Source organism: Peromyscus californicus, unplaced genomic scaffold (genome assembly GCF_007827085.1).
Source record: "Peromyscus californicus insignis strain IS unplaced genomic scaffold, ASM782708v3 Scaffold_11__1_contigs__length_118956290, whole genome shotgun sequence".
Lineage (NCBI taxonomy): Eukaryota > Metazoa > Chordata > Mammalia > Rodentia > Cricetidae > Peromyscus > Peromyscus californicus.
This window is the reverse complement of record NW_026294402.1, coordinates 16650687-16673529: the sequence shown is the minus strand read 5'-3', so window position 1 is coordinate 16673529 and position 22843 is coordinate 16650687. Positions and strand designations below refer to the sequence as shown.

Genomic DNA, 22843 nt, shown 5'->3' with positions numbered 1-22843 from the left:
CGCAGGGCCCTGGGGCGGAAGCGGAAGGGGCGGGGCTCCGCGAGCGGACTCTCTATCCCTTGTGGGTCCCTGTTCAGCGCCCGGCCGTGTGGAGAGCCGGGAGCCAATCCGGGCCTCCGAGGCGAAGATGGTGGACTACAGCGTTTGGGATCACATCGAGGTGTCGGACGATGAGGACGAGACGCACCCCAACATCGACACGGCCAGCCTCTTCCGCTGGCGGCACCAGGTGGGGCTGTGCGCGCGCATCCCCTTCCCCCCACTCCCGGGACCCCCCGCTCTAGAGTTCTGACCTCTTACCCTGGCCGCCCTGGCGCGGGGGGGTGGGGGGAACCTCAGTTATTGACATCTGGAGTCTTCTATTCCACAATCTGGTCTCGGTGTCTGTCTGTCTGTCTGTCTCTCTCTCTCTCTCTTTCTCCTTCTCTCTCTCTCTCTCTCCCCTTTATTTGAAACAGGATCTCACTATAGGCTTGCCTGGCCTGGAACTTACTATGTAGACCAGGCTGGCCACTAACTCACAAAGACCCGCCTGCCTTTGCCTCCCCAGTGTTGGGATTAAAGACGTGCACTATCATGTTGGGCTGGACTTTTAAATTCCATCCCAGAACTTCAGGATCATTGGGAACCCTAACTCCACCTACATCTCTGGGCTTTCCCCCTCTGGTCTCTTTCATATTATTTGTACATTTATTTGTTAGTTTACTTACTGTGCTGTGTGTCTTGTGTACATGGGGCACAGCATGCATGTGTAGATTAAAGGACAATTGGCTGAAGCCAGGCCTCTCCTTTCACCACGTTGGAATTGGGCATGAAACTCAGGTCACCCCAATTTGCAACAAGCACCTATACATGCTGAGCCATCTTATCAGCTCTTACTACCTTCATCAGAGTCTAGACTCTCTCAACGCCACCCCTTGTGTGTAGGGGTCCCCATCATCCTGTGTGGAACCTGTTTTTTTCTCCTCAGAGTTCTTTCTCGGAGTCCAGACCTCAGATTCTGTTAGGGTCTCCCTCATCCTAGCCGTCTGCCCACCTCTGATTCCACATCTCCCTCTACCTCTCCTCACCCCCCAGAATCTGGATCCATAATACTTTTGATTTGATTGTGGCATCTACTTCCCAGGATCCCATGCACTAATTTCCATTAAGGCCCAGAGACCCCCGCCCCCCAACTCCCCAACTGAATGAGGGCTGTGTCCTACCCTTAATTTTTCCATCTTAGTTTTCAGCTGGTATTCCACAACCCAAGATCCCTTTCCCTGGAGTATAGACCCCGCTAGGGACTTCAGTCTCACCCGGGACTTAAGTGGTGGAGCCCCTTTCTCTGCATTTGACCGCCAGCCCCACTCCTACACCCATCATCCAACCAGTGGCTTTTCTTCTCTCCGCCTCCTCTTATTTCCCACTATTCCAGGAAACCCCACCCACTTAACTTCCGGCCAGAACCTCTTCTCCTTTATAGTAAGTAGACTCCATCCTGCCCACCCTGGCTTCTATATGAACTTTGGCCATCATTGAAAACTCACCAAACTGGGAGCCAGGCAGTGGTAGCACACACCTTTAATCTCAGGACTCAGGAGGCAGGGGCAAGCCTGTAAGTTCAAGGCCAGCCTGGTCTAAGAGAGAGTTCCAGCACAGCCAGGGCTACACAGGAAAACCCTGTCTCGAAAAACAAACAAATCAGAAAGAAAAGAACTCACCAAACCCAAGCTCAGAACCCCAAACCCATCCTGCCCTACCCACCCTTTCCCCTCCAGCCTCATTGGCTTCCCTCTGGGGTTCAGATCATCCTACTTCACTGGGGGACCTCCTGGATCTTATCCCAACATCACCTTACTTGCTGAACATGGTGGCACACACCTGCAAATACAGACCTTGGGAGATGGAGATAGGAAGATCAGGAATTCGGTCAGTCCTTACTAAATGGCAAATTCTAGGCCAGCCTAAACTTCATGAGACACTGTCTCAAAAACTAAATAGGTTGGAGCTCGGTTGTGTGTTATTGCCTTGCACTCTGTCCCCAGCACTGCTTAAAAGCTAGTCATGGTGGGACAGGCCTGTAGTCTCAGCACTGGGGAGCTAGAAGCAGGAAGGTCAGAAATTCAAAGCCTTCAGCCACATAGTAAGTTTGAGGCTGGTGTGGTCCACATGGGATCCTATCAACAATCAAGCAAAGAAAATAAAGTCTACACATTTTTAAAATCTACCCAGAACAGATTCCCCCAGATTCAGACCCTAGAATCCCAAGTGTGTTGGAGCCATGCTCTTCCACTCCTCCTCTGCCCAGCATTGCCCACAGGACATAGTATACTACCAAGACCTAAGGGTGGTCTGGAGATGTGCTTCAGTGATAGAACCCTTATCTAGGTGCGGGAGGTCCTGGGTTTGATCCTGAGCACAGCAGTAAAGAGACAGTGGTCTATCTGCTCTCCCAAATCAAAGCATCTATAGCCACAGACCTGTGTGTGTTATACTCTGTGTTTTAGTTAGATTTTACTCATTTGTGTATACATTCAGGTATATGTAAATGTGCATGTGTATGCTGTGGTACCCTTGTGGAGGTCAGAGGATAACTTGCTGGAATCTGTTTTCTCCTTCTCCCATATGGGTTCAGGGATCAAACTCAGGTCTTCAGACATGGTGGCAGGCCTTTACCCACTGAGCCCTCTAATTGTCCCCTGAGTGTGTTATACTCTCAAGCTGAAGGCAGGTACTTAAAGTTAGGAATTTTGCACTCTACCTTCCTGAGGGCGGGCAGCTCCTGTTCATTATCTGGAAGCTCCTAGAAGGTCCTTCCTCATCTTCCCCAAATCCAGTCCCTAAATTTGCATACATCCTCCACCCGTGTGCACACCCATTCCTTCCACTTTCCTAGGACAACCGTGTGTCAGGGAAGCTGCCAGTGCATGGCCTCGAGTGCCAGCACAATATTCCATACCGCTCATAGCCCTGGATTAGGAAGCACTGGAGACCCCTGGTGGTTGGAGAACTATTCTTGGGAACACCTGTTTCTGTTGTGTGAAGAGGTTTGTCCTCCTCCTGTGTGGAGAACAGTTGGGGCCTGCTGGGTGGGAGCGAGGCCTCCCCTCTGCTAGTACAGAGCCTGCTTCATGTCTTGCCACGGTGTCTGTAGTGCTGAGGAGGGGAGTGGGGCTTCTGCCCCAGCACATGTAGGAGGACGGGCAGGTTCTGGTGTGCGATCTAACCTTGCCAGTTCCTGCATCCCTCTGTGATGGGGCTGGATTCATAAGCTCTGAGCAGAGGTCTGACAAGTTCACATGCCCAGTCTGTGACCCTGGTGTGCTGTGACTTGCAGAGTTCTTTTTGACTGCCTCAGTTCTTCCTGAGAATGTGACTAGGAGCCGTGTGACCCATAGGGTTGGTGTAAGTGTCCTGGTATTTAACAACTGATTCTCTTCGGGTAAGAGTTCCTGTCATCACTGTTTAGGTGTGTCTTGTGGGGTAAAAGTACTGTCAACAGTAATTACTGTGGTTTCCAGACAAACTCAAAGCCAGATGTGATAGTGCATGGTTGTTGTTCAAGGCTATCCTTGGCCACCTAGTAAGTGGAGGCCAGCCTGGGCTACATGAACCCTGTCTAAAAATAAGCAGTACGGGCCCAGCAAGGTAGTTCAGTAGGTAGAGACACTGGTCACCAAGCCTGACGACCCGAGTTTGATCCCTGCTGTTCACAGGGTAGAAAGAGAACTAATACCTACAAGTTGTCCTCTGACCTCCGAACTCCACATACACACTATGGCACACATCTGTTCCTGCCACTGTGTACACAATAAACTAAAAATTGAAATAAAAAAATCCCAACTTGGCCCAGTGGTGCTGGCCTGTTTTTCCAGCTGTTGGTGAAGCTGAGGCAGGAGATCACAAATTCAAGGCCATTCTCAACAATGTAGAGTGAGGTCAGGCCTACCTGGGTAAAGTAGAGTGAGATCAAGGCAAGCTTAGACAATGTAGAGTGAGGTCAGAGCCAGCCTAGACAAGACAGAGTGAGGTCAGGCCAGCCTCAGTGATGTAAGGAGACACTGTGTCAAACTATGAAATACAAAAGCTGTGTGGAGCTCAGTGGCAGGCCACTCGTGGAGCAGGTGTGGGGCACTGGGTTCTGTCCCTGGTAGAACCACGACCAGAAAAAAAGATGTGGAGGTTAGAAAAGGGGTTAAGTGAGTTCCCAGCCCCACCTCCTAGGCCCTGTGGCCCAGATATGTGCTATGTAGAGTTTCTTCTGGCTCCTTCCAATGAGCTATATGGTGTCAGAATTCTGAGGAGCTCAGTGTCCCTTCTGAAAAGAACACCCACATCATCCTGTTACTTGTGCCTGGGTCAGCCTGCTGCGGCCCCTCCCATGTGGAAGATGTAAGCCTGGTCGGGCAGGTGGCTGCTATCACCGACACCACAGACACCCCCCCCCCCCCCCTTTTTAGCTTCAGCCTCCCTGGCAGCTATTCAGAGGACACTAGGGAAAATGGTGGCCATCCTCCAGAATGCCAACAGCCTGGCAACTTCCTGCCACTGTCTGGGCCAGTGAGGTACTGACCTCAGAGCCCTTAGGAGAACATGACCCAGGCCAGGGCTGCTGTGTAAGGGGACTTTTGTTGTCATGTGTGCACATGAGTGTGGGTTCGCATGCAGAGGACAGAGGAGGATGTGGGGTCCTGCTTCATCACTCTCAGTGAACCTGGAGCTGGGCTGGGGCCAACAAGTCCCAGCCATCCCCCTGTCTCTGCTCCCTACAGTGCTGGGGTTACAGGCATCACAATTTTTTCTTGAATGCTGGGAATCTGAACTCAGGCTCATTCTTGCACAGTGCTCTCCCCTGGGAGCTACCTCCCTACGAAAGCATCTCACTGTGGTCATCTCCTATAGAGTCTCCAGCCTCCTCTGTGTGTGTGTGTGTGTGTGTGTGTGTGGTGTCTCTTCATGTACCCAGGTGTCTGTGTGTCTGTCTTGTATTTCTGTTCATGCGCCCAGAGTGCATGTGTGGAGGCCCTCCATTTACTTATTACTTTGTTTTTTGAGATAGGGTCTAACTATGTAGACCAGGATGGCCTTGAGCTCATAGAGGTCCACCTACCTCCATGTGCCCATTGCTACAGTTAAAGGCGTTTGTTACCAGCCTGGCCTTAAGTTTTATTTCAAGACAGGTCTTGCTGAGTTGCTTAGGCTGGCTTGGTATGTACTCGGCCCTCTGCCTCAGCTTCCCTGAGTGCTTGGTCACAGGAATGCTCCACCATGACCACTTTGGTTTTGTGGATGGTACTGGTGCAACCCAAGATGTCTTAAGATGGTAAGCAAGGACTAGCAGGACAGAAAGATGGCTCAGTGGGTAAAGGCTCTCGCCGCCAAGCCAGACATCCTGAGTTCAATCCCTGGTGCTCACACAGGGGAACTCCCACATTTCCTCTTCATGTGTTGTTGTGTGAGCACGCACACACAAAAATAAATGAATTAACTAAGCCTATATTTTCAAAATTAAAATGCTGAGCAAGGCCTCTGCTGCTCCCTCACATGGCCAGTTCCTGTTGCTCTACCTCGCACCTGCACTAAAGAGGAAGGAGGATCAGAGTGGAGGATCATTCTCAGCTGTGTAGAGAGGTTGTTGCTAGTGAGATGAAAAACTGTAAAAATGTGGCACCAGGGCACCAGCAGGTGGCGCATGGGTATGTGGACTGTAGCAAGGGTTCGGGGTTTGTCCCTGACCAAGGTGTGTCTAGTCCTCTATGATGGGCAGGGTGGAAGTTGGGAGGCCAAGGCTTATTACACCTTGGTGTATCCATCTCCTGGGGTCACGTCCAGTGCAGAGATTGAAACCCCAGGGCTGTGGCTGGACAGGGGGCAAGGGACAAAATTGGGTTTTTTTGTTTCTTTCTTTCTTTCTTTCTTTCTTTCTTTCTTTCTTTCTTTCTTTCTTTCTTTCTTTCTTTCTTTCTTTCTTTTCTCTCTCTCTCTCTCTCTCAAGGCAAATTTTCTCTGTAGCCTAGGCTATCCTGGAACTCTTCTTTGTAGACCGGATTGGCCTCGAACTCAGAGATCCACCTGTCTCTACCTCCTGAGTGCTGGGACTAAAGGCGAGCGCCACCATGCCCGGCCCCTAAAGTTGTTCTTTGTAAGTGAGCAGCTGCTGGCTGTCCTTGCCTGCAGGCCCGAGTGGAGCGCATGGAGCAGTTTCAGAAGGAGAAGGAAGAACTGGATCGAGGCTGCCGTGAATGCAAGCGCAAGGTAGCTGAGTGCCAGCGCAAGCTGAGGGAGCTGGAAGTGGCTGAGGGCAGCGGCCAGGTGGAGCTTGAGCGGCTGCGCGCCGAGGCTCAGCAGCTGCGCAAGGAGGAGCGAAGCTGGGAGCAGAAGCTGGAGGACATGCGCAAGAAGGAGAAGAACATGCCCTGGAATGTGGACACCCTCAGCAAAGATGGCTTCAGCAAGGTGGGACATGGGCGGAGCACTGCAGACTTGGGCTGGGCATGGTTTGGTGGTGGAGGCTAGACCTAGGTGTGAACTGTGAAGGCCCTGGGTCCACCCCTATCTCCCCATCCCTGTAAATTAGAAAAAGAATTCTGACAATGAGAGCCAAGTAGAGCCACAGGGGGACAGGTTGAGCTTGGGATTGGCTGGTGGAGGCCAATGAAGCCCACCCATACCCTCTGATCTGCCCGAAGGCCCGCGGCCACGCCTCTGCCACCTTGATGCACTTAGCGACGCCACCGCCTCCGATGTGGACAGGATGGGCGCGGCGGCCACGGCCCCCGCACCCCAGGCGCACCCCCGCCTTGCCCCAGCCCACTTGCCCTCTCGCCCTGTCACAGAGCATGGTCAATACCAAGCCTGAGAAGGCAGAGGAAGACTCGGAGGAGGCAAGAGAGCAGAAGCACAAGACCTTCGTTGAAAAGTACGAGAAACAGATCAAACATTTCGGTAAGTTCCTGCACAGGGCCTCCAGTTGGCAGTCAAGGCCAGGGAGGGGCTTCCGATGGCCTCTGCAACATCCTTCCCTGCAGGCATGCTCCACCGCTGGGACGACAGCCAGAAGTACCTATCAGACAATGTCCACCTGGTGTGTGAGGAGACAGCCAACTACCTGGTTATCTGGTGCATTGACCTGGAAGTGGAGGAGGTGAGTAGAGCCTGGCCCGGCTTCAGAATGAGTCCCAGATACTGCTGCTGGGTGACACCCATCTTTGTCCTGGCAGAAGTGCGCGCTGATGGAGCAGGTGGCCCACCAGACCATGGTGATGCAGTTTATTCTGGAGCTGGCCAAGAGTCTGAAGGTCGACCCCCGGGCCTGCTTCCGGCAGTTTTTCACCAAGATCAAGGTATGGGCTCCCATACCACCAGGAAGCCCACAGTGTGCACACCGACTAGGGACCTGTGGTCAGATCTTTTATCGGGAGGGCTCAGGGTGGTGCTGGGATGACAGTGGCTGAATATGGCCATGTTCATTTCTTTCTTAATTTTAAAAATTGTGTGTGTGGTATATATGTGTGACGGTATATACGTGTGTATATGCGCATATGTCTGTATGGTGTGTATGTGGACCCCATGATGGGAGGACAACCCTTGGCGTGGGTTCTCTCCTTCTACCCTTAGGTGAGTCCAGTGGTCAGACAAGCTGTTGGGTGTGCATGATTTACTCATTTATTTCTTGTTGATGGGTGTGTGCCTGAGTGAGTTTATGTGGATCATGTACATGCAAGTGTCTCTAGAGGTTAGAAGGTGTTGGAACTCTGGAGCTGCAGTCACTGGTGTTTCCAAGCTGTCGTGTGGATGCTGGGAACTGAACATGGTCCTCTGAAAGATTGGGGATCCTGAGAGCAGGGCAGGGTAGAACAATCCAGAACTGAGGTGTCTGTAACACCTTGCTGGAGAATACGTGAGGGTGGGACCAGGCCTTGCTGTTTAGCTGGGCCAGGCAGCTGGCCATCCGTAGATGGGCCCACAAGGTAGTAGGAAGGGGCTGAGTACAGGAGAGTAAGGTCCAGCCTTGAGTGCCCATGAGGAGTTCAGGAAAGGGCCTCAGAGCCCCAGAAAGCTTCCAAGAGCTGCAGACAGGGGCCTCGTCCCCTAAACACCCGGGTGTCAGTGTCCAGTGAACAGCTCCCACTCTTGCACAGACCGCAGACCACCAGTACATGGAGGGCTTCAAGTATGAACTGGAGGCCTTTAAGGAGCGTGTTCGAGGCCGTGCCAAGCTGCGTATAGAGAAGGCCATGAAGGAGTATGAGGAGGAGGAGCGCAAGAAGAGGCTGGGCCCTGGTGGCTTGGACCCTGTGGAGGTCTATGAGTCCCTGCCAGAGGTACAGCTCCTTGGGGCCCAGGAGGGAGGAGGTGATCTGTGAGCCTTGCCGCCCCTCCCCCACACCCACCAGCCCGAGCTCACACCTGCCTCTCTACCCAGGAGCTGCAGAAGTGCTTTGATGTGAAGGATGTGCAGATGCTGCAGGACGCCATCAGCAAGATGGATCCCACTGTGAGTTCCCATAAGCGGCCCTGAGGGCGCCTGTGTTTTTAGACCTGTCCCCAAGGTTCTGCAGCAGATGGGCTGGGCTTGGGGTGCAAGCCTGTCATTTCAAGAGGCTAAGAGGAGCAGGGTTGTGAGTTCAAGACCAGGCTTAGACAGGAAGAGTCCAAGATGAGCCAGAGTAGCTCAGTGAAGCCCTGTCTCAGAATGACAATAAGAGGATGGGGTGTAGCTCAGTAGACCTTGCCTGGTATGTGTGGCCTGTGGTTCCATCCCAGGAGCGCAAAAAGAAACAAAGGAAAGATAGTGTCCCTCCTGGGCTTCTCTTAAAAAAGGAGAGGCCCGGCACTCCTGAAGAGGCCCTGCGTGTTGGGTACCTTCTGTGTATCATCATCTAGTAGGGAATGTTGAGCTTTTTTTCTTTTATTCTCCCTTTTGAGTGACGCCGATAATGTGACCCAATGCTTCCCACACACTCAGTCTGCTTCTGAGCCACGCCCCAGCCCCTCACTGGGGGATTCTAGGCAGGGGCTCTACCACGGAGCCACACCCCAGCCCCTCACTGGGGGGTTCTAGGCAGGGCTCTACCACTGAGCCACACCCCAGCCCCTCACTGGGGGGTTCTCGGCAGGGGTTCTACCACTGAGCCACACCCCAGCCCCTCACTGGGGGGTTCTAGGCAGGGGCTCTACCACTGAGCCACACCCCAGCCCCTCACTGGGGGGTTCTAGGCAGGGCTCTACCACTGAGCCACACCCCAGCCCCTCACTGGGGGGTTCTCGGCAGGGGTTCTACCACTGAGCCACACCCCAGCCCCTCACTGGGGGGTTCTAGGCAGGGGCTCTACCACTGAGCCACACCCCAGCCCCTCACTGGGGGGTTCTAGGCAGGGCTCTACCACTGAGCCACACCCCAGCCCCTCACTGGGGGGTTCTCGGCAGGGGTTCTACCACTGAGCCACACCCCAGCCCCTCACTGGGGGGTTCTAGGCAGGGGTTCTACCACTGAGCCACACCCCAGCCCCTCACTGGGGGGTTCTAGGCAGGGGTTCTACCACTGAGCCACACCCCAGCCCCTCACTGGGGGGTTCTAGGCAAGGGCTCTACCACTGAGCCACGCCCCAGCCCCTCACTGGGGGGTTCTAGGCAGGGGCTATCACTGAGCCACACCCAGCCACTCACTGGGGGTTCTAGGCAGGGGCTCTACCACTGAGCCAGCCATCCAGATCAGGTTTGAATTTTAACAACTTGGTTTGTTGCCAGTTCTGTCAGCTGGCTTCTGATTTAGCCACCTTAGTTTCATTGTCTGTGGAAACATTCTATACACAGGACCAGTGCTAGGGATTCTAGAAGCTTCCATGGGAATATCTAGAACAGAGTTTACAAACCCTAGTGCAAGGCTCACCAGTAACCTTTGTAGCTCAAATGTAATTGAAATGCTGCCCCACACTTCTTTTTTTGTTGTTGTTTTTCGAGACAGGGTTTCTCTATGTAGTTTTGGTACCTGTCCTGAATCTCGCTTTGTAGACCAGGCTGGACTCGAACTCACAGAGATCCGTCTGGCTCTGCCTCTGCTGGGATTAAAGGCGTGCGCCACTGCTGCCCAGCCAGCCCCATACTTCTTTTTGCATTGTTTATAATTGATTTTTCTGCTGCTGCTCCAGAGTCACTATGACCAGACACTATATGGCAGAGTCAAAAATATTCACTCCAACCCACAGATCCAGGGAGGCTACATAGCTGGGGGGACCCTAGGATGACTGTGGCTTATAATAAGTTTTGGTTTTACTCAATCACTGGGCAAGCTCCAATGAAAAATTTCACTATTAGGATAAGAATTTGTACTGTGTCAAGTTGATAATAGAAAATAGTAATAATAATAATAAAACCAAAAATATTTACTCTAGAGCCAGAGGTGGTGGTGTATGCCTTTAATTCCAGCACTTAGAAGGCAGGCGGGGGGGGTCCTCTAAGTTCAAGGCTAGCCTGGTCTGCAGGGTGAGTTCCAGGACAGTCAGGACTATACAGTCTTTAAAAAAAAAAAAGTTTTCTGGGCAGGCCTGAGGCTGCAGTTGAGTTGTAAACCACTTGTCTGACATGCAGGATGACCTGGATTCAGTCCCTAGCACTGCATAAAGCCAGTAGTGGCATGTACATACTAGCAGTCCCAGCACTCAAGAGGACCAGAAACGAGATCAAGGTCATGTCTGCTAACATAGTGAGGCCCAGGATACATTAGGGCCAGTCTCTAAGACCAGAAGGGCTATCGAAATGGCTCAGTGATTAAGAGCACTGGCTACTCTTCCAGAAGACCCAGGTTCAATTCCCAGCACCCACATGGCAGCTCACAATAATCCCAGGGCATCCTGTACCCTCTTCTGGTCTGTATGGACACCAGGTATGCAGCTGGTGCACAGACAGACACATGTAGGCAAAATGCCCATACATACAAAAATAAAATCATTTGAAAAAGAAAAGCATAGTTATTAGAAAAGCAGGTGTTCTGGCATACCCTCAAAGCTGCAGGAGGAGGCTCGTGAAGCTGAGACCAGTGTGGGCTCCGTTCTGAGTCCCTGCCTCAAAAAGCAAGTGGAGGCTACAAGATAGCCCTGCAGAAGGAGGTGTCTGCCCTCAAGCCTGACAGCTGGCATTCCGTCCTTGGGACCCACATGGTGGAAGGAGAGAACTGACTCCCACAGGTTCTCTCTGGCCTCCACACGCATGCACAGACAAATAAAACATGTGAAAAATAATCTTTTCACAAGTTTGTGGCTGTGGCTCGGTGGTAGACACAAAGCTTCTGTGCAGCCCTGGGCTCTGTGCCCAGCACCACAGACAGACCGACCTCTGCTGAGCTTTGTTCTTGACTTGGTGCCTGCCCTCTTGTCTGTTTTCACCTCTGGATTCCTTTCTGTGTGCAGCTGCTCTTCACAGTGAATGGGTTGCAGCACTGGTCAGCTTAGGGAGTGTGCGCTTAAACATAGTTTGGGGATGCTGTCAGTAAGATTCCAGCCCATCCTAATTTATCGTGGGTTTTTTTTGTTTTGTTTTGTTTTGAGATAGAGTCTCACTATGTAGACCAGGCTATCCTTGAATTCACAGATCCTCCTGCCTCTGTTTTCTGAGTTCTCAGGATACCTCACTTGTTACTTTGGTGCTGGATCTGATCTCTGGTCCTCATGATTTGGGAGAAAGCACTCTTAACTGCTGAGCCATATTTCTGGTATCACCTCCACTCCTTTTTGTGTGCTTGTGATTATCTTTGAGGCAGGGTCTCCTGTAGCCCAGGCTGACCTCAGATGTGCTGTAGAGCTGGATGACCTTGATCTCCTGACCCTTCCTAAGTGGAGGGTCACAAGTGTGCACCTCCCTATCTGGTTTTATGTGGTGCTGGAATGGAACCCAGGGCCGCAGGAACACTAGGCAGGTGCTCTGGCAACTGAGCCACAGTTGCCCTTGTAGACAATTCTGGGTAGAGGAGGTGCTGAGCAGCCTGGAGGGAGGCACAGGGGACCGTGGGGCCACCATGGTGCTGGCACAGCCTCACCTGCTTGTGTTCTCCATCCACAGGATGCCAAGTACCACATGCAGCGTTGCATCGATTCTGGCCTCTGGGTCCCCAACTCCAAGTCTGGTGAGGCCAAGGAGGGGGAGGAGGCGGGCCCCGGGGACCCATTGCTGGAAGCCGTCCCCAAAGCGGGCAACGAGAAAGACATCAGTGCGTGACCTGCCCCAGCCACTGCCACCGGCCTGCAGGCCTCTGTGGGCCCTTCTTCAGAAAAGGAAACCTAGACACCATGTTCCTAGCTCCTGACTTCCTTTACTTCTGCTGCCCTTCACATCCCAGCCCACGGCTTGCCCCATGTCCCTTCTCCCCAGCCTGTCCCCAGCGCTCATCACACTTCCTGCTTCGGGTTGAGGGGCTCTACTGTCTGCAGCCCCTCCCCGCCAATCAGCGTTATGCCAAAGTCCTGGGGGTCTGGGGAGGGGCAGCAGTTGCCAGGTTGGGTCGGCCCACTGGGTTGGGGATACACATGTCCCCAGATGGGCAGGGTCTGTCCCTATGGATCTGTGGTCACTGTTTTTCTTCTGTCTAGCTTTCTGTCCTGCAACTGGCAACAATGTCTAATAAACAGTTCCAGGTGCTGGATGCCGATGGCTCAGTGCTGTTTGAGGCAGAGGGTGAACCTAGGTGGGGGAGAACCAGAGTCCTGACAGCCATGCTTTTGGCCCTGTCCCTCACTGTTCAGAAGTCCTGGGCCATCAGTGTCTCTCCAGCTCGTCTTCTCAGCCTGTCCTTCCTCTTTTCCTCCCTCATCTTCCCCTCTTCGCCTAGCAAGCACTCCATGGAGGCAAAAGGATAGGAATTTGAGGGCAGCCTGGGTTACGTTAGAAATACGTAGCCTTTCACACGGGCCTTTGCCTCTGCTAGGGGAGCATCTTACTCTAAATTTTGTGTGTGTCTGTGTGTGTGCATATGTGTGTGTGTGCATATATCTTTTTGAGACAGGTTTTCTATGTATCCTTGGCTGTCCTTGAGCACACTATGTAGACCAGGCTGGCCTCAAACTCACAGAGATTCCTTGCCTCTGCCTCCCAAGTGGTGAGATCAAAAGCACAAGCCACACCAGGCTTCGATTTTAACTTTTGCTTTATATGTGTGAGTGGTGTGTGTGTGTGTATGTGTGTGCATGTAGTCTCCTGCAACTGCAGTTATAGGTGCTTCCTGCAATGGAACCAGCGTCCTCTGCTGCGACGCTGAACCTTCTCCCCGTCCACAGGAGGAGATCTTCAACGATTTGGGAAGTCTTTCTGCTGTTGGAAAGGGCACAATGGGTCTCAGGCTGGAGTTCTATGGCAGAGCTTGGTTTAACGTTTCCATTCCCGCACTGTAAAAACAAAACGAAAAAACAATGCACACCTGTCGTCCCGCAGGTAGAAGAATGAAACAGAAGGGCCATGGTTCAAGGCCAGGCTGGGCTGACCACTGAGACCGTTTCAGTGAAAATGAATTAGTGACTTGAGACTGCTCTAGTTGGTAGAGTGCTTTGCGTAGCATTCAGGGAACTCTGACCTCCAGTCCCACCCTGTATAAAGGGGTGTGGTAGCACACCTGCAATGCCAGGACCCAGGTAGAGGATCAGGAGTTCAAGGCTGTGGACTAGGAAGATGGCTCTTGGAAAATGTCTCTTGCTACAGAGGCCTAAGAGGACCTGAGTCCAAATACTAGCACCCATGGTAAATGCTGGGCATGACTTATGTAGCCTCAATGCTGTTGAGGATTGAGACAGGGCTTGTAGGCTACTAATCTCCCTTCAGGTTTAAGTGAGAGACCCTGTCTAAGGGAATAAAATGGAGCATGATTGAGCAGGACATTCAGCATCCTCTGGACTCCACAAATACACAGGCATATGAGAGAGTGAATCAGTCAATTAATGCGAGCTGGTAAGATGGCCCAGCCACCAAAGGCACTTGGCACAAGCTTAGCACAGTTTCATCTCCCGGGACTCACATGGTGGCAGGAGAGAACCACTCTAAGGTGTCCTGAGCTCCACAGGTGCAGATACTACAGAATATGGATGTAACCTAAAATTAAAGTTGAACAAATGAATAAGCTTGAAAAAAATGGTACAGTGAGCTGCTTCAGCTGCCCTCAGCCAGAAGTGTAAGTGTCCAAATGTCTGGCCTTTTCACCCTCCTTTCCAGGGCCCATTGCACTCTGGGAGCTGCTTGACACTCAGAATCCAGCTCGGCACCAGGCAGTGGCACGCACCTTAATTCCCAGCCCTTGGGAGTCAGCAACTAGCTGATCTCAGCACCAGGCAGTGGCACACACCTTAATTCCCAGCCCTTGGGAGTCAGCAGCTGGCTGATCTCTTAAGTTTGAGGCAAGCCTAGTCTACATGGTGAGTTCCAGGCCAGCCAGGGCTGCACAGGAAAAAAACCAGAACATTTTAACCTGTTCCGGCTTGATGCCACCACCACCTTGCAAAAATATTCCTGGGATCTCTCTCTCTTTTTTTGGTTTTTCAAGACAGGTGTAGCTTTGCACCTTTCCTGGAATTCACTCTAGCCCAGGCTGGCCTTAAACTCACAGAGATCCACCTGACTCTGGCTCCCAAGTGCTGGGATCAAAGGTGTGTGCTGTCACCACCCGGCTCTGGGATCTCTCTGAGCCTGTCAACACCTAGCCAGCCAGACTGCCTCAATGTGGATATTGTCACGTCCCGTGGACTGTAGGTAACTTCAGCACTTAAACAGTCTTTCTTTCTCTCCTCCCCTGTGATGCCCACAGCACCAGCCCTGGAACACAGGCCAGCAGGAAAGATTGGCCAGGCAGGCAGTGAAGGAAGGATGAATTGACCAGAATGCTGTTGTATCCGAGTGAATATCCACCAGGGGGTAGCAGTGAGCCACAAAGCTCTGCAGCCTTGGTGTTTTCAAACTTCAGTTGCAGGGATCCACACACGTAGAGACATACATGCAGACAACACACCCATATATTTAAAATTAAAAGTAGAAAAAGATTATAAGCCGTCATGTGGGTGCTGGGAATTGAACCAGGTTAAGGGCAATCAGTGTATTAACCACTGAGTAATTCCTCCAGCTCTCATGATTTTTTGAGACTAACTCACTGTAGCACAGGCTAGTCTCCAACCTGTGACAATCATCCTACCTTGTTCTTCCAAGTGCTGTGATGAACATAGGTTATCAATTACTTTGACTAGCTTGGGTGGCATTTTTATTTATTGCTTTAACCTCACAGGAGTTTGAGCTGTCACATAGTAACTGAGTAAGGGGTTCATGCCTATAATCCCAGCACTTGGGGGGCTGAGGCAAGAGTATGGAGATAGTTCAAGGCCAGCCTGGGCTAGGTATCTTGTCTCAACGTACGTCTTTTCATAACAGTAGTTCCACAAATAGGTCTAAACATTTTGCTGACATTTATTGTGTGTGCCTGTGAGCATGCATGCCACAGTGTCTCCGCTTCGCCATGTGGTACCTGGAACTAGAACTCAGGATGTCAGTATTGATGGCAAGTGCCATCACCCACTCAGGCATCTCAGTAGCACCTAGAGGTCAGTTACTCGAGTCGATGAGCCTCTGGTGGCCTGCTGTCCTGCCTTCCTAGCACTGAGGTGTGGACATGTTGCTACAGTTGGCTCAGTGCTGGGGACAGAACTGGGTCTCCTCCCTTGCAGGGCTGACAAGGTCAAGATGCTGCATGGGGTCACACAGCAGCAAAGTGGCATCTTGAACTTGAGCTGTCTGTTGCAGGCCCTGCTTCCTGTAGCTTATTCTTTCTCTGCTGGGGTTGCTATGCAGTTTCTAGAGAATGTGGTTTCACATATATGTCCAACATAGAACCTTCTTTGAAAGTCTCCCAGCAAGTCACCTACCTCACAGCTCTCAGGAGAGAGACCTGAGTGTTCCCTGACCTCCAATTCAGAAGACAAAGGAAGGGCTTTGTTTTAAATTTTTTAACTTGGCTTTTCCCGGACCTGGTGGGTAACGTTAGGGAAGCCCTGAAAACCTGCCCTGCTTAGGGGAATCCCCCATTTCTGAAAACTGTCTAGCTGACCTGGGTTTGTCCTCTATTAGTGTGGAAAGCCCCTGTTGGGGAAATCCCTTGGACATCCCTGGCCAGGGCTAGGTTTAGGGTGCAGAAGTTCTACAAGACCTCTGGGCCTGAGGAGCAAACACAGGCCCTTCCAGTAGCCTAGGGTACCTTCTTTTCTCCACTGTTCAGTGGGTGTTGGTCCTGCTTTGAATGAGCCACAGGCTTGGTCCTGCACTCACATCTGGGAAACTAAGACAGCAGGAGGGCTCTGAGGTCATCCCAGCCTACAAAGGGAACTTTAGAGACCCTGCCCCCCCTCCAAAATAAAACCAGCAGGAGAGAAGGAGATGGGGGAGAGGGAAACAAGCCAGCCAGCTCAGAGGTAGCTGAGTCTACAAAGGCAACTGTGAAGGGAGTGAGGTTTGAGCCTCAGAACATGCAGAAAGCCAGGTGGGGTGCTTCATGCTCAAGTCCAGTGTAGGGGAGGCAGACAGACTGGCCACTGGAACATGTTGGCCAGCTTCCCTACCCAAACTGGGATGATCCAGGCCAATGTGACCTTGTCTCAGAAAACAAGATGGATGACAATTAAGGAAGGACAGTTGAGGTTTCCGCTGCCCTCCTCAAGTACATACACATATGCGTGAATACCACACACAAGTGCACAAGAACACCAATGAAGGACAAACCTCAGGACCACTGGAGAATGCCACTGGTCTATGACTCAACATCCTCTGGCAAGGCATGAGCTAAGCTGTTGTTTATTATTACTGTGATTATTATGATCATTATCGTTATGAGTCACCGATCTGGAGTGTTGGATACAGGATCCCAGGCTATTTCAGATTCAGAACTCCAGAGGGGGCTACGCCCATCTGAGCTGGCTCTTGAATTTGGCACACTTTGTTTCCTGCTACTGAGCCCTTGGTGGCCGGGGCAGTGACAAAATAGATTGTCTTAGTTGCTTTTATTGCTGTGAAGAGACACTGTGACCAAGGCAGTTTATAAAAGAGAACGTATGCTGGGGGTCAGTTCAGAGGGCTAGAGTCCTTGACAGTCGTAGTGGGGTGCATGGCAGCAGGCAGGCATGCCGCTGGAGCAGCAGCTGGGAACTTACATCCTGATATACAAGCAGGGGGCAAGAAAAAGAAAGCTCACTGGCAATGGCATGCGTGGCCTTTGGAAATCTCAAAGCCCACCCTCAGTGACACCTCCTGATCCTTCCCAAACAGATTCAGCAACTGGGGACCAAGATTCAAACCTATGAGCCTGGGGGGGGGGGGCATTCTCATCCAAACCACCACAGGGTCGGGCAGGGGGAAGACAGCCATCCCTTCAGAAGCAGGGAAGGACAGCAGCCTGGACCTCCAGCTCAAACTACCCTGTCTCCCCATGTGGCATGTGGCCGCCCTGTGGGGAGACAGAGTAGTTTGGTCTGACATTCTAGAATAGGAAAAAGGTAGTAGTACAGGTACTCAAACTTGTAGTGACCAGACCTCGGTGGGTAAAGTGCTTACCTAGTGTATACAAGACCCCAGGTTCCATCCCCAGCACTTATGAGCCTGATGTCACCACTTGTCAGCTCCCATCCTCATACATGCACACCACACACACACAAACACAGCCTTATTTCAACAGAAGTGGAGGCAGGAGGATCAGGAGTTCAAAGTTATCCTCAGCTACATAGGGACTTTCAGGCCAAACTCAGCTATGTAAGACAGTGTCTCAGAAAAGAAGAGCTGGCTATGGGGCTGGAGAGATGGTCAGCCATTAAGAACACCGACTGCTCTTGCAGAAGACCTGGATTTGGTTCTTAGCACCCACATAGTACACAACCATCCATAACTCCAGTTTCAGGGAATCCAGTGCCTTCTGGCCTTCATGGGCACCAGGCATGCATGTGGTACACAGACACAGAAGCAGGAAAATACCCATACACATAAATACATCTAAAATAATAATTTTTAAAAAAGGAGAGGGAGAATGGAGATGAGAGAGAATTCCAGTGAAGTTACTATGTCAGTAAGCAGTAGATCTTGCCTGGCAAGTCCAGGGCTCTGGGTTCAAGGTTTGCTATTGAGCATCAGTAGAGGCGGAGAGGAAGGAGCCTCCTCTGAGTTACGGCAAGAGCTCAGTAGAAAAAGAACAAGGTTCCAGCCCAAAGCTGACAAAAAGCTCTAAGCTTGTATGTCTTAGTCTGAAGTCTGGTTTATCGTTTCAGGTGGTTTGAATGATAAAGTCACCCATAGCCTTGCGCATTTGAACACTGGATTCCCAGTTGGTGTAGGTGTTTGGAGAGACTTAGGAGGTGTGGCCTTGCTGGAAGAAATACAAGTCTAAGGGTGGACTTTGAAGAGTTCTGATACCTTTGTCAAGAGGTGTGGTGCACGCCTTCTTTTCTTTTTCTCTTTTCTTTTCTTTTTTTCGTTTTTCGAGACAGGGTTTCTCTGTGTAGTTTTGCATCTTTCCTGGAACTCGCTCTGTAGACCAGCCTGGCCTCGAACTCACAGAGACCCGCCTGCCTCTGCCTCCCGAGTGCTGGGATTAAAGGCGTGCACCACCACCGCCCAGCTGTTGTTTATTTGTTTGTATGTTGAGACAGGGTTGCTCAGTGTAGTTTTGGTGCCTGTCCTGGATTTCACTCTGTAGACCAGGCTGGCCTCTGCCTCCTGAGTGCTGGGATTAAAGGTATTCCAGGACAGCCAAGGCTGCACAGAAACCCTGTCTTGAAAAACCAAACCCAGATGCATGCCATCTCTGGTTTGCTGTTTCCTGCTTGTGGTTGGAGATGAGAGCTCTAAACTCTTCTGGCCACCATGAGTGGGACTTTCTGCTGCGCTTCCCACCATCAATGTGATGGATTCCTAACCCTCTGAAACCTAAGCCCCCAATCAACCTTTCCTTCTTAACTGCCTTGGTCATGGTGGTTATCACAGCAAAGGGAAAGTCACCACAGCAGGGTGTGTCAATTCAGCACGAGGCAGAGGCGGGCGGGTCTGAGTTCTAGGCCAGCCTGGGCTACAGAGTGAATTCCAGGACAGCCAGGGCTACACAGAGAAACCCTGTCTTGAGGAAAAAGAAATATAGAAAGAAAGAAAAGTAAATAAATAAATAAAGTAACTAAAGATGTTAATCCCAAAGACCAAAGATGGGAGAGAAAAACCATTGGCCCAAATCATCATGGCCAAATTAATTAAAGCAAGCAATTAATTAAATCAGGCTTTTTCCACTTACACAAGCTGTCTACCCCTTAGGCAGGGTTCGAGAGGTCCACTTTGAACATGAGGACAAAGCTTTTATAGCTCAGGGTAGGGGGTTTCCAAATGGGGGATCTGGCAGGCAAAATAGGTGGGGTTACAGGAGCAGAACATAAGCATAAGTCAGTAATAACGGTCTCCTAAAGCAGACATGACTGCAAGGTGATCTTAGCGACAGGTAGTCATAACAACCATTTGAAACAAAGGCAGGGTTGCAAGATGGTTATAACTTTTTGAAACAAAGACATGGTTGCCATTCCTGGAACAGGCAGTACAGAACCATTTGTAGTTAAGGTTACAGGTGGGGCATAGCCCATCCTTGAAAAATACAGGTTTAATCATACACAGGAATGAACCTAGTTTGTCTTTACCATAAGATGGCTTTGATAAGATGGATGCAGGCTGGTTCATCATTCTCCCTTGTCTTATGTGTCCCTGTCTTTGATAGGGTCTTAGTATTCTTTTTAAATAATTTATTTAACTTTATTTTATGTGCATTGGTGTGAAGGTGTCAGATCTCCTGAGACTGGAGTTACAGACAGTTGTGAGCTGCCAGGTGGGTGCTGGGAGTTGAATCCAGGTCCTCTGGAAGAGTAACCAGTGCTCCTGACGCCTGAGCCATCTCTCCAGCTCCAAGTCTTAGCATTCTTTATGGTGGAGGGGTGACATCATTTGCAATGCACCAAAAGATGCATGGCCTGTCTATAAATTATCAGCATAGAAAGAACAATTGTTTTTTTTGTTTTTCGAGACAGGGTTTCTCTGTATAGCTTTGTGCCTTTCCTGGATATCTCGCTCTGTAGACAAGGCTGGCCTCGAACTCACAAAGATCTGCCAGCCTCTGCCTTCCGAGTGCTGGGATTAAAGGCATGAGCCACCGCCACCACCACCACCACTGCCTGGCCGAAAGAACAGATTTTTAGGGCCATATAATCTTGGTTTGCCAATAGGTATTATAGGTAGTCATTTTGTCCCCATTTCCAGGGTGTTTCCTTTGGATCTAACCTTCCAGCCCTTTGTTGAGGAGGAGGGGTGATGTATTGTTCTCAGTAACTACTTCCTGCTGAAATTAGGTCACTATTGTCAGGGCCTAGGAAGGCTGGAATCCTAGTCAAAGGCTCGGAGGGGAATAGGACAATGGGGCATTCATCAGAACCATCTGGTTCCCTGACCCAGCTGAAGAGACAAGGAGCAGTCACATCAGCTGGACTGGTTCACATCAGCTTTCATCAAGTCCAGGGTTCATCTCTGGAGCAGTTTGCAGTCTGTGGCTGATCTCTGGATGGTATCCACCAGCCAAGGGGAACTCTGCCAAAGCATACAGACCAGGGACAGAAATTAAGAACTTAAAGGAAACTACATTTACAGCTTCCCTCTTGGGGATAGGCAATAGATGTAGAAACTTAGGCTATTGATTGGCAGGAGAACTTACCTGGAGTCCATTTGCTCTGTGAGAGGTGGACCCAAGTCTTAAGGCTTTCTTGACTCTCTGAAGCTTATATATAATCATTGTTTGTAATACACGTTGAAATCCATATTATAGAAAAAGCAGCCAACAGGTGTTTGTAAAACAGCTAGAGTAGGCAGGGCTGTGGTGGTGCATGCGTTTAATCCCAGCACTCGTGTAACATGAATCTTAAAAGGTCTTATTAATAAAAGCAAACCCAGGGCCAGGTATTGGGGTGAATGCTGGAAGATCAATCAGAGAGACAGAACCAGCCACAGCGAACCTCCCCTCACTAAATCCTCAGCTGGTCTTATTTCCTCAGACTGAAAGCCTCTGAGTCCTCATCCAAATGGATCTCAGCTGAACTGCTGCTCAAAAGCCTGAAAGCTTAAAGAGATTCTAGTTTCTAGTTTTCACCCCTTATATACCTTTCTGCTTCCTGCCATCACTTCCTGGGATTAAAGGCGTGTGTCACCATGCCTGGCTGTTTCCAGTGTGGCTTTGAACTCAGATCAGATCTCTGTCTTCGAAATGCTAGGATTAAAGGTGTGCGCCACCATTTTCTGGCCTCTATGTCTGTCTAGTGACTGTTCTGTTCTCTGACCCCAGATAAGTTTATTAAGGTGCACAATATATTGGGGGACACAATATCACCTCACACTTGGGAGGCAGAGGAAGGTGTGGATCTCTGAGTTCGAGGCCAGCCTGGTCTGCAGAATGAGTTCCAGACCAGGCAGGACTACACAGAGAAACCCTGTCTCAAAAAACCAAAACCTAAAACAAAACAAACAAAAAGAAGAAAAGGGGACTGGAAAGATGGCTCAGTGCTTAAGGGCACTGACTGCTCTCTCAAAGGACCTGGGTTCAAATCCCAGCACCCACATAGCAGCTAACCACTGTCTGTAACTCAAAGATCTGACCTGCAGGCAAAATACCAATGTACATAAAATAAAAGCAAATACATTTAAAAAAATTTGGTGTATAATTTTAAAAAAAGAAAGAAAAAGAAATAGGCTGTAGTGATGGCCCAGCAATTAACAGCACTGGTTGCTCTCAAAGAGGACCAGGGTTAGATTCCCAGCACCCACATGGTGGCTGTGGCGGTTTGAATGGGTGTGGCCCCCATTAGACTCGAGTGTTTGAATGTCCATAGGGAGTGGCACTATTAGGAGGTGTGGCCTTGCTGGAGGACGTGTGTCCTCATGGGTGCAGGCTTTGAGGTCTTATATGCTCAAGCTATGTCCCATCTGGGACACAGTTCACTTCCTGTTGCCTACTGATCAAGATGTACGACTCTCAGCGCCTTCTCGCACCATGTCTGCCTGCACACCACCATGTCACACCATGGCAATAGTGGACTAAACCTCTGAAAATGTAAGCATGCCCCAATTAAATGTTTTCCTTTATAAGAGGTGCCATGATCATGGTGTCTCTTCATAGCAATAGAAACCCTAACTAAGACACAACTACCTGTTACTCCAGTTCCAGAGGATCAGAAGTCCTCTTCTAGCCTCTGAGGTCACACAGTACATTTACATGCATGCAGATAAAAACACTCAGACATTTAAAAAAAGGTCTCATGTAGCTTCCTGAGTATTCGCTCCTATTTCTTTACATAATCTCAATCTCAATCTCTCTCTCTCTCTCTCTCTCTCTCTCTGTGTGTGTGTGTGTGTGTGTGTGTGTGTGTGTGTGTGTGTGTGTGTGAGAAGTCAGAATGTGGTGTCAGATGACAACTTGCAAGAGTCAGTCAGTTCTCTCCTTCCCCTATGTGGAACCTGGGGCCTTAACTCAGGTCTTCAGGCTTGGCAGCAAATGCCTTTACCTGATGAGCTAACTCTCTGGTCCATATTAGAATCTGTCTGTCTGCTTCTCTCTCTCTCTCTCTCTCTCTCTCTCTCTCTCTCTCTCTCTCTCTCTCTCTCTCTCTCTCTCTCTCCCCCCTCCCCCTCTCTCCCCACCGCCCACCCCCAACAGGGTCTCACGGGTAGCCCAGGCTGACCTGACCTTGCTGTGTTGCCCAAACTGTCCTTGATTTTTTTTTTTTTTTTTTTTTTTTTTTGGTTTTCGAGACAGGGTTTCTCTGTGTAGCTTTGTGCCTTTACTGGA

General features: G+C 50.5%; 1 protein-coding gene across 2 annotated transcripts; it reads left to right on the top strand.

The window, feature by feature from the left end:
- Window positions 1-14: 14 nt before the first annotated feature.
- Window positions 15-12619, top strand: Cdc37 (cell division cycle 37, HSP90 cochaperone). 2 transcript variants are annotated; one of them, XM_052753720.1, is made up of 8 exons: window positions 15-229; window positions 6160-6438; window positions 6672-6927; window positions 7011-7126; window positions 7203-7325; window positions 8124-8306; window positions 8408-8479; window positions 12040-12619. In XM_052753720.1, exons 1-8 carry the CDS (start codon window positions 128-130, stop codon window positions 12193-12195), a joined length of 1287 nt encoding a protein of 428 aa, XP_052609680.1. In that variant the 5' UTR covers window positions 15-127; the 3' UTR covers window positions 12196-12619. The 2 variants fall into 2 exon arrangements, with proteins under 2 accessions (XP_052609680.1, XP_052609688.1); XM_052753728.1 differs by having other exon boundaries at window positions 18-229; window positions 6819-6927.
- The last annotated feature ends 10224 nt before the right edge of the window (window positions 12620-22843 follow it).